We start from the raw sequence: 14,875 nt of genomic DNA, 5'->3' as shown, positions 1-14,875 counted from the left end.
TATGGAAGGACATCTACCTGGGGCTCCAGAAAGAGGTGTCCAGGCTCTAGGCCCGAGCTATGTGGGGTCATGTTGATCTGTGACCTCTGACCCCCATCCTCTGACCGACCTAAACAGAGAGTAAGAGTGAGGCCAGCTACACAAGAGTTCGTGTGTCTGTGTGGTATGCACACACATCTGTGTATATGTGTGGGATAGAGGTGGGGTGGGGTGCATGAGCCCATGTAAGTCATCCAGCCAGGTCTTGCTGTTGGCTGGCACCGTTCTTTTTTGCCACCTCTCAGGGGTGGCCAGGTTACTAGAGCCTCTGCCAATAGCCCCACCCAACCTGTCCTGCCTAATAACCACCAGGCAGCTCCATCTGCCCTCCTGCCCACTCGTCTGTCTGCAGGGTCCTCACTCACCCCGCCAGCCCCCAGGGGCCTGACTCTGGGGAAGTGGCAGCCGGGCAGGGCCTCCTCCTCAGTCCTTTACTCTCTGCGCCTGGTGCCACCCCCTCCAGCCGTTTTTCCTTGCTGTGGCCTCTGCAGGAAGCTTTCCTTCTTAAAGGACACCTGGCACTATCTCCTATGAAGGACATCCAGGGGCTTCGCTGTGGCCTACATGGCCTCTCATGCCCAGCCCTAGCCTGGCCCCCAGCCTCATGTCCCCTCAGCCCCCTCCAATTCAGGTTTGGGCATTCTGTAGACTTAGAGATCCCCGCTGGGTACATGATGCTGCAGGCCTTTGCACAGACTGCTACATCTGCCTGGAATATTAGCCCCTCCAACTGGATTCACCTGCCACCCTTCCTCATGCTTCCAGACCCAGGTTAGGCGTTGACTCCTCCAGGAAGCCTTCCCTGACCCTCCTCTGTGCTTTTACAGACTATGGGCTCTAAGATGGTAGGGCCCAAGTGTGATTTATTAGTGTTTTCAGAGGCCAAAAGAAAAACCAAATCCATTACCATTGAGTCCATTCTGACTCATAGTGACCCTACAGGACAGAGTAGAACTGCCCCATAGTGTGTCCAAGGAGCACCTGGTGGATTCAAACGAGGGACCTTTTGGTTAGCAGCCAAGCTCTTAACCACTGTGCCACTAGGGCTCCTTTCAGAGGCCAGCACTCAATAAACGTTACTAAAAGAATGAAAAAATAACCTCTTTGGGTTCACGTCTTTTTAAAATGAAAATACTACTACTTGACGCACTGGCTGCTGAGGAGTGTAGTAGGAGATGAGGTACGTGGATCTCCTACCACTGTGCTGGATGTACAATAGAGACCCCAGAAACACAGTTCTAGTTTTTCTCCCCTTTAATGCTTGTGGATACACACTCCTTTCTGTTAAAAAGTATTGTATATTTTTAGAGTCCTTTTGGCCTTTGTTATGGATTGAATTGGGAGACCTGGTGGCATAGTGGTTAAGTGCTATGGCTGTTAATCAAAAAGTCACCAGTTCGAATCCACCAGCCGATCCTTGGAAACCCTATGGAGCAGTTCTACTCTGTCCTATACAGTTGCTATGGGTTGGAATTGACTCGACGGCAATGGCTTTTTTTTTTTTTTTTAATGGATTGAATCGAGAGAGAGAAACTTCCCCTAGAGCCAGTGCTCAAATTTGGATTTATATCTCCCTAAGCTATGAGAAAATAAATTTCTGCTCATTCAAGCCACCCATTTGTGGTATTTCTTTTATAGCAGCACTAGGAAATTAAGACAGTCGCAAAGCATGACTGGCCTCTTGTTGCTCAGGTCTCTGTTCAAATGCCCCCTCCTACAAGATACATTCTTTCACCCCTTTATCTAAAATAGCCCCATCCACCCCATCACTTTCTACTCTAATAATTGCCTTATCATGGCCCAAACTTTATTATTATTTTTACTTATTGATGGTCTGTTTCTCCCACCCTAGAATGCGAGGACAGTGAGGGCAGCAACCTCAGCTGTCTTTTCCATTGCTGTAGCTCCGGTGTCTAGAGCTACACCTGGCACATGGCAGTCTAGTAGTTTCCCAGACAAGGCTGTGAAGTCTCTGGTGGCTCCCTGTGTATGTGTGTGTGTGTTTGGGACAGAGAACGGTGAAGCCTCTCTCTCACTCCCTCATCATACATTCCAGGGAAATACGGACTGGTGGGGACGGACTCTTGCTGCCCTCCCCCACATGGTCCCTGAGGAAAATCAGGATCAGTGGTCTCTCCAGAACTGTGTGGATACAGGCCACCTGGGGCATAGGGGAGAAGCTGCATCTCCTTTGCCTGGTAATCCCTGGGCGTCTGGGGCTGCACACAGGCCTTTCTCAGCACCCCTGAGTCACAGCCCACCTACTGGCCAGGAAGGGCTGAAGGTAAATCAACTCGGAGCATGTCTGCCATCCCCCCACTTTGGAGGTACCAGCCCAGTTGCCCTATGCTGGGGACTCCAGGCCGAGGCCTGCCTCTCTTCAGTGCCCTTTTCTTCCCTGCACCTTCCCTGCCCCTCTCCTCACTCTTGCCTTACTGTCACGGTGCCTGACTGCCCCCCCCCACCCATTTGCATTCCCTCTTGGCACCAAATTCTCCCACTCGCAGGTTTAGTGGTGCTGTGAGGTTCCCTGAATCTCTCTGCCTACACTGCCCCCTCGGGCTCCTGGTGCTCAGCCCTCACCCCTCAGGCACTGCTTTTGTCCCTGCTGGCCTCTCCACCCTGCCACCCTGGCCTTCATCTTGGGCATAGTGAGAGGGATTCCAGAGGAAAGCTCCTGGAGGCTCCCATTATGCCTACTGCCTCCTCCCCACTGAGGGACACTGTCAGCCTCTGCTTGCCCCCAGGATCCCCCACACCCAGCTTAGTGGATAGGAGACTTCAAGCTTGGATGGGTGGGGACGGCAATGAGGGGTTGTACGCAGCTGCTGCTTTGGACCCAGGCCCCTGCCAGGCCGCAGGCTGGGCCAGGCCAGTGTTAGGACTCCCTCCCCAACCAGCTCAAGCCCCCCCCCCCCCCCCCGCTGCCCTGCTCCGTAGACTTGCGGGGCTCCAAAATCATTGTCTCATCTTCCAAGCTTCCAGCACCCCAGCCTAGACCTCTAAGCCCTGTCAGGGCCCCAGAACATTTGAGCAGGAAGGGATTTCAGGGTCTGGAGGTTTGGGAAGTGTGCCCTGGAGGGCTGGTCTGAGTACATGTGCGTGTGTGCAAGTGCACGCTTGTGATAGACTAAACTTTGGGGTTTGGGGCTCCCACCCCCATTTTCACCACAGAACCCAAACTTTTCTCTGTTACCATTGGAGGTTCCATATAAGCTATTATTTAAACAAAAGGATACACAACTTAAAAAAAAAAAAAAGCAAGATTGAAAACCACGAAAACTAGACACAATTCCTCATTTAACACCTGGGGAAGATGAGGCCCGGAGGGGCCAATACATGGCTCTTCAAGGGCGCAGTGGGATCAGCAGCAGAACTGGTACCGTTCCAGGTCACCTGGCTCCCAGGCTGATATTTTTGCCAGGACCAGACCAAAATGTCCCTCTCAGGAGGTGGCAGATGGGGGCGGAGTGGCAGGAAGGCCCTGTTCAGAAGCGTGGGCTAAGGTCACAGTCCCCTCCCCCATGCCTGTGCACCCCACTCTGAAGTGGCTGGGAGAAGGGTGGCATTGAGAAAGGCTGCTCGGTTCTTCACTGGAGGCTCAGGGGTTTGGCAGTGGGAAGAGGCAGGAGCAGGGAGCAAGAGTGGAGTGGAGGGCCGGGGGACAGGGACTCATCCTCTGGGTCACTTACACCCCTTCCCCTAAAGTACCAAGTGACCCCTCCGGTTTCAGACCGTTTCTACATGTCCCCACGGTCACCGTGGCAGGTCTCCCCATCTGAGGAGCTCCTGTTGACCTTGGTGGACAGGAATCCATCAGGCACCCTCACGCAGCACTGGCCCACATCCCCCTGGAAGCAGTCCCCACCCCAAGCACCTGGCTTCAAAGCCTGCCCCCTCCACGGGGGTGGGAGAAGCAGAGGGAGCTGTTGTTCAGGGTTGGAGGGGGTGGGTGGCTCTGAGGTGATGATTTCTGGTGCAGGGAGGCTGTGAAGGAGGGGCTGGGATTTCAGTCTCAGGGGTTTTGTGGACACCCCTATGTTCAGTGGCAGCAGGACGGGCATAGGAAGGGGGCTCTGTGGCATTCACCATGCGCCCCCAACCAGTGCCTAGCTGGGCACCCTGCGAAATGCTATTGAATGAATGGATTATGTCCAGCTTCCTCCAGTCCTTCCGCAATCACCAGCCCCACCCCTGTCCTTTAGAGACTACAAGGACTGAGTTATTCTTAGTAAGTTTCATTCATCAAAGTGTGACAAATGGTGTCCTGGGAAGAATGCCTGGGCACAGAGGGAAGCCAGAGGCTGAGGTGCAAAGGCTCCATCTGAGGGGAGAATCCTCTCCTTTCAGGAAGCCCTGACTGATGAGGGAGACAGAGACCCTACCTTCAGAAGGCTCTTGGGCTGACGGAGGTGATACAGTCCTTGACCTCAGAGTCCCCAGTCTGAAGGAAGGAAACACAGTCCCTGTCCTCGGAGAGTCTCTAGTCTGAGGGGAGACACAGCCCTGCCCTCAGGGAGCCCCAGTCTGTGGATGAGACACAGTCCTGCCCTTAGAGAGCCCCAGTCTGAGGAGACACACAGCCCTGCTCTGTGGGAGCCCCAGTCTGAGGGGAGACACAGCCCTGTCCTTTGGGAGCCCCAATCTGTGGAGGAGACACACAGCCCTGCCCTCAGGGAGCACCAGTCTGTGGGGAGACACAGCCCTGCCCTCTGGGAGCCCCAGTCTGAGGGGAGACACAGCCCCGCCCTCTGGGAGCCTCAGTCTGTGGTGGAGACACCGTCCTGCCCTCAGAGAGCTCCCTGTGATGGAGGATAATTTCCCCTCCCCCACCCCAGGAGATTCCAGTCTAAAGGGAGAGATTCGATTTCTTGCCCTCAAGAAACTTCTAATCTCATGGCAGAAAAATAACTGCCATCCTTGCTGGAAAATATATGGTGCATACCCAAGACACAGACTGAAATGCAAGATGAAAACAGGGGGCCTCAGAGGGGTATCCAGAAACATGCGGAGCCTCTACTGTCCCCACATGTGGGAGCCTATAGATAGATGATAGAGGAGAGGGGCTCTCAAGGCCACTCCTCTAAGAACGCCTCCCAGGAAACACATAAAGACTGCAAAGGAGTAGCAACAGTGCAGACAGTTCCCAGGGCAAAGGCACAGGCTAAGTGGGCTGCTCTAAAGCAGAGCCAAACTCATATGCCTTTGGGGATGGGCACAGTCACACACGGGGAGCAAACAGGAGATTCGACTACTAGCCGGAATGTTGGTTGTTGGAACCCACCCAGAGCCACCTCGGAAGACAGGCCTGGCAATCTGCTTCCAAAAGGTCATGGCCCTTGAAAACCTTATGGAGCAATTCTCCTTTGCACTTCGGGTCGCCACGAGTCGGAGTTGACTCAATGGCAACTAACCACAACAATTCAGCACACAGTAAGAAACAAACAAACAAACAAAACCCATAGACTCACTGCAGGCCAAATGAAACCTCACTTAAGATGGAGCCCAGCCCACAGGCCATGAGTTTGTGACACCCTGGAAATCAGAAAAAAATTTCTAAAAACAGGTCTGAGCCTGGTTTGGATGAAGAAGCTGATGACCAGGTTGCACCCCTTAGTCTTGGCCTCCGGGCCTGGCTTCTGTGTCTTCAGGACCTCCACCCACCCTTGCTGGGCTGGGAGCTTGAGCCACCCCACTGCTCACCAGCTCCCTTGTGACCCACAGGCCACAGCTGGTCGGCTAGCAGGGGTTCCAGGTCTGTGTTGGAGGATATCACCTTTCTCCTTGGGAAGGTAATTTTCTTGCTTAGGGAAGGAGCCTGTGGCTGGCTCCTCCACCTCCTGGATGCTCTTGTTGGGTGGCCTTCCCTGAGAGCCTTCACTTTTACCTGTCTCATGTGCAAAATGGGGACATCTTAGCCCTGCGTGCCCTACCCATCTCTCCCTCTGACAGTTTCCATCAGGCTTCAGTGTCCCTGTCAACGAAATGGGTCCCCACCTTCTCCCAAGTTCCTTCTTGTGGAGGTACCTTTGAGGACTACAGGTTTAGGGGATAGGAGGGGCCGGCTTCCCCACCTTCAGACTCCGGATTCCCGCCCACCCCTCCCTGGGGAGGTGGGACTTATATACAGCTCTTGCCTGGAACCGCTGGGCAATCCCGGAGGGCGGCAGGCGGTGGCAGTGGCGGGCGGAGTCGGTATGCGTGCTCCTGGGCACAGGCGGCGGGTTCCGGGAGAGGGGAGGGGCGGCCTAATTACGGAGCGTTGGCCCAGCGGGTGACACCGGCAGTGGGTAATTAGAGCGCATTAGCCGTGCACCTAAATGAGCCCTGGCGGCGCAGTGGTAAAGCTAACCGAAAGTTCGGCAGTTTGAACCCACCAGCCGGTTCCGTGGGAGAAAGATGTGGCAGCCTGCTTCCGTACAGATTACAGCCTTGGGAACCCTATGGGGCAGTTCTACTCTGTCCTATAGGGTCACTATGAGTCGGAATCGACTCCACCGCAGTGGGTTTGGTTTTTTTGGTCAGCCGTGCCCCTGCAATCCTGTAATTTCTCCGCTCGCTCCGGGTGTGTTGTAGGAGGTGAAGCGATGCCGGCTCGACTGTGAGTCAGACTCTCGGAAATCCGGGTGGGGACACAGGGGGCCGCAGAGGCCTTGAAAGGACTCCCGCCGTGGGAGGCGCTTGGCGCCTGTTCCTAGCTAGGAATCGCTCCTCCCGGGGCTCCTTGCAGTGCGCCCCTCTTCCCCGGGACAGGGGCGCGCAAAGTCTGGGGGCGGGGCAGGGAGGGAGCTGGCCTGTGCCTCCTCCGCCTCCAGGGGGCGCTCCTTCAACCTCTCAGGTCCTGCAGGCCATTGAGACCAGTTCCCTGGACCCAGCCTCGTGGCACTGCCCTTGCGCGCAGGTGAACTGAAAAATAGGGATGGAAATGCAACGGGCGAGGCAGAGACCTTCCAAATCCCAAATGTTCCAGAGAATCAGAGATGGGCAACAGACCTAGGCCAGCGACAGGAAAAAAAGAAACATTGGAAGGGAATAGGGTGTGGGTGGGGGCGCTTGTTCTAGCTGAGCCCTGAAATCAATTCAGGGGAGCGGTGAGGAGCCGGGGGGGCTGGTGCTGGGAGGGGAGTTTATTTATTAGCCAGATTAGCCAGCATTAATGGGAGAGCGGTGGTGGCCGCTGGCGGCGGGGACATTGCTGGCATAACTGGCATAGCGTCGGGGCCTCCCGCGGCGCGGGGCTCTGAAGGCTTCAAAGGGGCTTAGAAAGGCCGGTGGTGGCACTACCACTGCCCCACGGGGGAGGGCGTGAGCGCGGGCGGCGGGGGAGAAGGCTGCCATTGTGCACGAAGGGATTAGTGATCTGGCCTGGAAGGAATTTTAAATTGCTGCGAGCCGGCGCCCCAGGACTACCCTCCCGTCTCACCCCTGCCCTCCCCAGCAGGCTGAGATATTTACCTGCATTTCCATGTCTGGGGGTCCTCCCCCAACCCCCGCCTTAGACTAGAGGTACCTAGGGTAGCCAGTTTTGACGTATACAAAGACAGGACGTCCAGTTGAATTTAAATTCCCAATAAACTAGAATACTTTTTTAAAGTATAAGTATGTCCCAAATATTGTATGGGGCAATACTTACACTAAAATATTATTTGTTATTTATCTGAAATTCAAATTTAACTGGACAGCCTGTATTTTTTTCGGCAACCCTGTCCCCCCTCAGACTGTGGGTTTCTAAAAGTCCAAAGTGTGTCTCCCTGATTTGGAAGACCCCTGAGGACAGGTCCTGTGTCTCTCCAGTCAGACTGGGAGTTTCCTGAAGCCAGATACCGTGTTTCACCCTTCAGAATGGAAGTACAATGTCTCCTGCATCAGACTGGGGACAGAGGCTGACTTTCAGGGATCAGACTACAGTGCTGAGGTCAGAGCCTGTGTCTCTTTCCTCAGACTGTGCCTCCCTGAGGGCAAGTCTGTCTCTCTCCTCCCTCCCTAGGCTGGTGAGCCCTCCCCCACAGTGATTAATTTAGCTTCTTGCCCATAGGGGGCGCTATGGGCTCAGAGGACTGACCTCTGGATGGATGATGGGTCCTGTGTCCTGCTGACTCAGTGTTGCAGTTCTCTGGGGTTGATGAACCTGAGGATTTGAGGAACAGGGCCCCCATCCTGTCAGCTCCAGACCTGGTCCCGGCCCTTGCTCGGACACTCAATGACTAGGCCTGCCTTGGCGAGAGGCTGTGGCCAGAGTGTGGGAGAAGCTCCAGGTGCTGGGTGCCCACAGTTTCTGCCATGAAGAGACAGTGTGGCCCTTGGTACGGAATGGCCCTGTCCACCTCCTCTCTCCACATAACCATGGCAGCCCAGCCCCACTGCTCCACCAACCTCACTAAACCTCCACTGCCCAGCCTTTGCTTGTGCTGTTCTCTCTGCCTGACACGCCCTGTCTTCCTGTCCTTGAAGTCAGCTGACCTCCCACCGCTTCTCAGGGATGCTCTGGCCATCAGCAGGGTGGGGATGGCCAGGTAGGCTGCTTGTAGCCTTCTGGTGAATAGAAACCTCCACCCACTCCCTCTTTTCTCACCAACCGTGGCCACAGGACCAAAGAGAAGGCTAAGAGGGGGGTGCAGAGAGATGGGGTGGGGTGGCGGGGCGGGGGGCTACTGTAGATGGAAGAGGAGAAAGAAAAGAACCCTTTACCACCATCTCCTCCTGCAGTCCCTTCCCAAGTCCCCTTATTCCTTCCGGCCTCTGAACTCTCTTCTCTTGGAACTGAGGGGAGCCCGGAAGAAGCCATTTCCAACAGTTCCAGCCTCAACATCCCTCCACCCCCTTTCTAGAGCTCCCTTCTCCTTTGGCCATGGCCACCTCAGCCTTGTCCTCTGCAGAGCCACGTGCTCATCCGTGCAGTGCCCCCTCCTCTGGCTGGGGCGCCTGCTTTCAAGAGTGGCCTCATCACCCCACATCTCAGGCCGCCCAGTCATCAGGTCAGCAATTAGCTACTTCCTCCTGGCTGCATGAGGCCACCCAAACGTCACAGCCCCTCCCCAGCCAGCTTCCGCTGGCGAGAGTGCTGCGGGGTGCCCCCCACCCTTTGTAGTCAGTGTCAAGTGCTGGCGCGACCTCCCCTCTCGACCTCCTGGGAGCTGGGATAATGAGCCTCCCATTGAGGGAGCCCAGCGCGCTCCCCGGCGCTCCTGGGGAGGGGAGGAGCCTTGCTGCTGCCTCCTCCCTCCGTTCCCATCCCATTGGGTGACGACACTCCCGTTGCCTGGGTGAGGCCATTCAGGCTCAAGGGCACCGGCCGCCTGGGCAGGGTTTGAGACCCTACTCAGGTGTCTCTGTCCCCAGTCCCAGGCGGTTTCCATCAGGCCCCCACCTGGGGCCCGGGAGCCTGAACTGAGGCTGGTGGCCGCTATTTGGGAAAGGGGGAGAAATAGAGAGTCACTCTTCAGATGCCCAAACACCCAGGGGAGCAGGCTTTTCATGAACACCCCCACACAGGCTCACACACCTGTGCCCAGATACACACACAGATACCACAGTGCAATGTATGCCCCACTGCAGCTACAGCCGCCTGAAGGTGCACCTTATGCCCAGGCCACTCCCCATTCCAGACATGCGCACACAAACCAGGGACTACTCAAAGAGCACTTACCCACACTCCGAAGTTTGAAGAGACCGTAAGTTCACACACCCAAAACAAAACCAGGGCACCGCAGAAGAATCTAGGAGGCTGAGAGGAGAAAAGAGACAACCCCAACACCCACCTCCACCCCCACCGTGGGCTACAGAGTCTTCCCAGGGAACGGTGGGGGAAGCCTGCCCTTCGAGGGTGTGTGTGTGTTGGGAAGGTGGCCATGGTGGGAACATTGTAGTCTGAGTGTGTGGGAGAGGGTGGGTGGGCGTGGATTTCCAAAGAGAATTAAAAAAGTCCAACAAACTCAAATCGGAGTAATCTTAGGCAGCTCACTTAATAATGCCTTGGGATCTCAGTAGACACATTAAAATGGGGACGATGAGAACACCGTTCAAACTTGATAGTGAATAAAATAATCCGGGCTAGGAGCAGGCCCCGAGCCAACAGTATCCTGTTGCTTGGTGGTGGGTTTGTTTGAAAGAGCTGTTCTGGGGAAAAAAAAAAAAAATTTTTTTTTTTTGGGGGGGAGATAAGCAACCGCCCCCTCCATTCCGCCCGTCCTGGGCCTTACCTGACTACCTGCTCATCCCTGTCTATTTCCTGGGGTCCAGCAAGCTTTCAGGAGAGAGGTGAGAGGCGTGGCCAAGCGTGGCCGGGCGTGTGGGGCGTGATTGGATGGTGCTCAGGACTGGCCTGAATGACAGGGCTTGGGAGGGGCTGGCTATCTGCCCCGCCCCTACCTGGTTGGCACAACAGGTAGCTTTGGAGGTATGTCATGGCTTCAAGCCCCGGGAGGGAAATGAGTCAATCAGTGCCTCCCCGCCCAGGCAAACGGGGCGCAAAGGACAGGAGCTTGGGTGGAGGGGCTTTCTAGGAACTGTTCTTGGAAGAGGACCTGGGAAGAAGACCTGTCGGCAGGAGCCACCCTCTTGGCCTCCCGCCTGGGCCCTAGCTTGGTGAACACCCTTATCCTTGTTTCTCAGAGCCCACCTCTGCCAGCCAGCCCTCCAGCATTCATTAAGGGAGACCACTCTTTAAAGGCAGTGGGGGACGGGGTTGCTGCCACCATCCTGTATTGCTACCCTTCTCAGCCACATCCAGCAGGGTCTCATGGACACAGGAGCACACATACACACGCTTGTATACACATACTTGTATACACACACTTGTATACATACCCATGGTCACATAAGCACAATTAGAGACACCAACACAGACACATTCTCACAAGTACTCACACATTCACACTCTCTGATATACTGCCTCACACATATACACACACTCATGCACACTCACAATTTCATACACACAGTTGTGTCCACTCTCACAAACATGGAGAGTCATAACCACACCCACATACACACTCTTACCAACCAAATGCATGTACACACATACACACATACACACAAATGCATGCACACGGGATCGGCTACTGGCCCAGTGGTGAGTTCCTCTTGGGGGCTGCTCTGTCTCTGGCCGCTTGTCCCTGAGACTGGTCTGGTGGGTTCAGGAAAGGTCACGGCCAGGAGCAGGAGTCAATAATTTTAACCTTTCCTTTCCTCCCTCTCCCTACCCCCAATCAAAATCTGCTCTCAGGAATGTGTCACCAGGCACATGTGCACCAAAAGACATGTACGAAAACGCTGTGGCAGCTTTAATCTATTGATTAAAAGATGGAAATAACCCAAATGTCTATCAACAGCAGAATAGATAAGTAAATCGTGGCATATCCACTCAATGAAATACTACTCAGCAATGAAAAAGGAAGAACTAGTGCTACGTGAACAATGTGGATGAAACTTGCAGACATAATGTTGAGCAACAGGAGCCAGACACAAAGATTGAAGACTATGATTCCATTTACATGAGGTTCAAGAACAGGCAAAATGACTCTATGGTGATAAAAGTAAGACTGCTACCTCTAGGGGATGGTATTGACTGGGAGGGGTGGGAGGGAGCCTCTTGGGTGCTGGAATGTTCCGTGCTTGATCTGGGTGGTGAGTCCATGGGTGTATACAGATGTAAAAATTCACTGAGCTGTATCTTTAAGATTTGTGCAATTTAATGCATGCAGCTTATACTACAATAAAAATGTAAATTTTAAAAATGCATTCCCAGAAAGTCAGTGACCAGAACCACTGGCAGTGTCTTCTAGGGCATTTGCAGCTCAAGCTTGGACTTCCCAGTGCAGAAGAGCTTGGCCCCTGTGACAAACACTCGTAGTATTAGTCAGTAGGTACGGGAAGGAACTCCACTCTTTAGTTGTGACTGGGCTGGACACACACGTACACACACCACTCAAATTATGCTTCTTGGTGGTTTCCTTTCCTCACTCACAGATGCATATTTGAGTGGATACGTCCCCCAGGCTCTATGAGGCCACACTTAAGGCCTTGCTATTTGCTGACTGCAAATGCCGAGACTGGGGCTACCTGGGAAGGACAGGGAGGGTCGTGGCAGTCAGATTCTTGAGAGATGGGTCTTCGGGGTGGGAGTGGGAGGTGCACAGGATCACAATGCAATCGGCCTCCCTGATTAAAGACCAAATATGATGATTTCTTCCACTAAAAGCACCCATTTCAAAAGAATACCAAAACCAAACCCATTGCCATGGAGTCAATTCCAACGCATAGCAACCCTATATAAGACAGAATAGAACAGTCCCATAGGGTTTCCAAAGCTGTAATCTTTATAGAAGTAGACTGCCACATCTTTCTCCCAAGGAGTGACTGGTAGGTTCAAACTGCCAACTTTTTGGTTAGCAGCCAGGTACTTAACCACTGCATCACTAGGGTTCACTTTTATTCAGCTTTTGCTATCTGCCAGGCAACATACTAAGCATGTTTTGACATTATCCAACTTCATCCTCAAACAGGCTTTGAGGTAGGTTATAGCGTTGCCATTCTGCAGATAAGAAAACCGAAGCTCCGAGATGTTAAATAACTCCCCAGGGTCGCACAGGACGTTCAGCAGAAGGGATTTGGGTTGATAGTTCCATCAGACTGGGGCTCCCTGAGGGCAGGGCTGTGTCTCCTCCTCAGACTGGGGCTCCCTGAGGGCAGGACCGTGTCTCCTGCTCAAACTGGAGGCCTCTGAGAGCAGGTCTGTGTCTCTATCCTCAGACTGGTGCTCCCTGAGGGCAGAGTTGTGTCTCCATCTCAGACTGGTGCTCCCTGAGGGCAGGGCTGCGTCTCCTCCTTAGGCTGGGGATTTCTGTGTAGAAGGGGCTTAGAGAAGAAGCTTCTCTTGAGCCTGATGCTTCTCCTGGAGTGGCTGGGAGGTGTCTGCTGACTGGACCAACTGCTTCTCTCCCACCTGGCTCTTACCCCCAGGGCTGGCCCAGGACTCTGCTCACAGGTGTGTCGTAATTTGGCACCATGAATTTGGGAGAGCCTGGAAGGGTTTTGGGTGACCCTGGAAGGCGGCTGTGACGGGATCAGTATTGGAGGCCCTCCCTCCCTTCTCTTTCTTCCTAGTTGGGCCCACTGGGGCTCAGGACCACCCAGCTGAGCCAGCCCAGAACCACGCTGAGCACTGAGCAGAGAGCTGGCTGGATTCCATGCATCCCTGAGGATCAGCTGGGAGAAGGGCTGAGGTGGTAGGGGACCCTGGAGCCCCACATCCTGTCCATTTAGGGATATGTAGGGGGTAGTAGTAGAGCGTGAGGCGGCCCCCAGCAGTGTCCTGGTCTAGTGCTCCTCACTCTGCCCACGCCTCACCAGCAGGAGCTGGTCATATGATGGGGTGAGGTGGCAGGTGTAATAGGAGCTGAGATCCTCCTTGGCCAGCCTGTGACTATATTAAGTTCTGTGCCCTGGCCTCCCTTCCCCCACCCCAGGCCTTTCCTTCCTCCCCCAAAGGATCCTGCCCTGCCCTGCCAATTCAGGAGGCACCCGCTCCACCGTCCTAGGAAAGGGGCAGGGGCTTAATGGGGTCAGAGCCGCTTGGTGGTGGAGCAGCAGCAGTTAATTTAGGCCTTAGGTGCTAATGAACTGCAGAGGGAAGCACCTGGGAGGGAGGCCGCCAGCTCCTCTGCCTTAGCACCCCTCACACTCAGTTGCCTCCCCCACCCACAGCCACCCACACATGTCACCCAGATGCTCACATAGCTTTGCACACTTCTAGGCCAATGCACATGTACCCAGGCACGCACGCACGCTCGGGAGCGAGTTGTCACACTCGTAGCCCTGCTTGGGACTCACGCCTGCACCCAGCCATGCATGCAGACACCCATGCATGCCTGCAAGCCCATGCACGCTACACACCACCCATCCCACTCCACCACTTATCCTAATCCCCCAGAGTCTATGGTCAAAGCTGAGGGAGCTCTGGACTGCAGGGGGTGGGGAATGTAGTCTGGGGGCTACATCCCTTATCTAGATCTAAGGGCTTCCCTAACCCCACAGGATTCACTGCTATGAGTCTGAATCAACTCGACTGCAGTGGGTTTTTTGGGGGGGAGGGTTGTGGGCCCAGAAGCCCCAGGAAGCCTTTCCTTCTCCCCTGGGTGAGGGCAGGGGGCAGAGGCAGGGTTTATTAATAAACTCACTCCTGACTGGGAGGGCCTGTGCAGAGGTCCCAACCTCAAGCCAATCAGAGCAGAACTTTCCAGGAATGTCACCCCAAAGCAAGCCTTCCCCTGACTCCAGGATTATTTCCCGCCCCTGACTTCATCCCCTTGAAGTGTGGGGCTCCTGCCAGGCCTGGCTGGCTCTGTAGGCCCACTGTCACCTGGCAGCTGACGTCTGCCTCGGCCGCTGCCCAGAGAAGGTCACATAGCACGTCAGTGGTCAGGTTGGGATTGGAACTGCCCTGTTTGGCATCTCAGTCCTGCCACCCCCACACCCCAAACTGAGGATGGCTGAGCTCACTGTCTTGGGAATGCAGACGCCTCAGCCTCACCACCCACGGCACCTTGCCTGACTCAGGTGTGGAAGAAGCTGAGAACCATGGGCCCTGAAGGCAGAGGGCCTGGGCCACTCAGGTTTCTGCCGCTTACTGGTCATGTGACCTTGGGCATGCAGGGTTTGACTTGTTTGTGGCTCAATGTCATCATCTGAGAAATGAGGATTAAAATGCCCACCTGAAGGTAGCTGCAAGAATTAAGATGTGTGATGGCTGGTGTAAACTGTGAAGGGCAGGACAGGATAAAGTCAATGGCATTTATGTTCCCACTTCTATCACAGAGACCATTCCCAATGGTGTGGG

General features: G+C 54.6%; 1 protein-coding gene across 1 annotated transcript; it reads right to left on the bottom strand.

Moving 5' to 3' along the window:
* Window positions 1-3,262: 3,262 nt before the first annotated feature.
* Window positions 3,263-13,905, bottom strand: LINC03040 (long intergenic non-protein coding RNA 3040). The gene is given in 6 exon segments (XM_023543464.2): window positions 3,263-6,639; window positions 6,642-6,737; window positions 8,212-8,265; window positions 8,423-8,482; window positions 8,484-8,687; window positions 13,825-13,905. Coding segments are annotated over 6 exon segments (654 nt in total). The 3' UTR covers window positions 3,263-6,480.
* Window positions 13,906-14,875: the final 970 nt, after the last annotated feature.

Source organism: Loxodonta africana, chromosome 1 (assembly GCF_030014295.1).
Source record: "Loxodonta africana isolate mLoxAfr1 chromosome 1, mLoxAfr1.hap2, whole genome shotgun sequence".
In the NCBI taxonomy this organism is placed as follows: Eukaryota; Metazoa; Chordata; class Mammalia; order Proboscidea; family Elephantidae; genus Loxodonta; species Loxodonta africana.
This window is presented reverse-complemented; position numbering and strand designations above follow the sequence as displayed.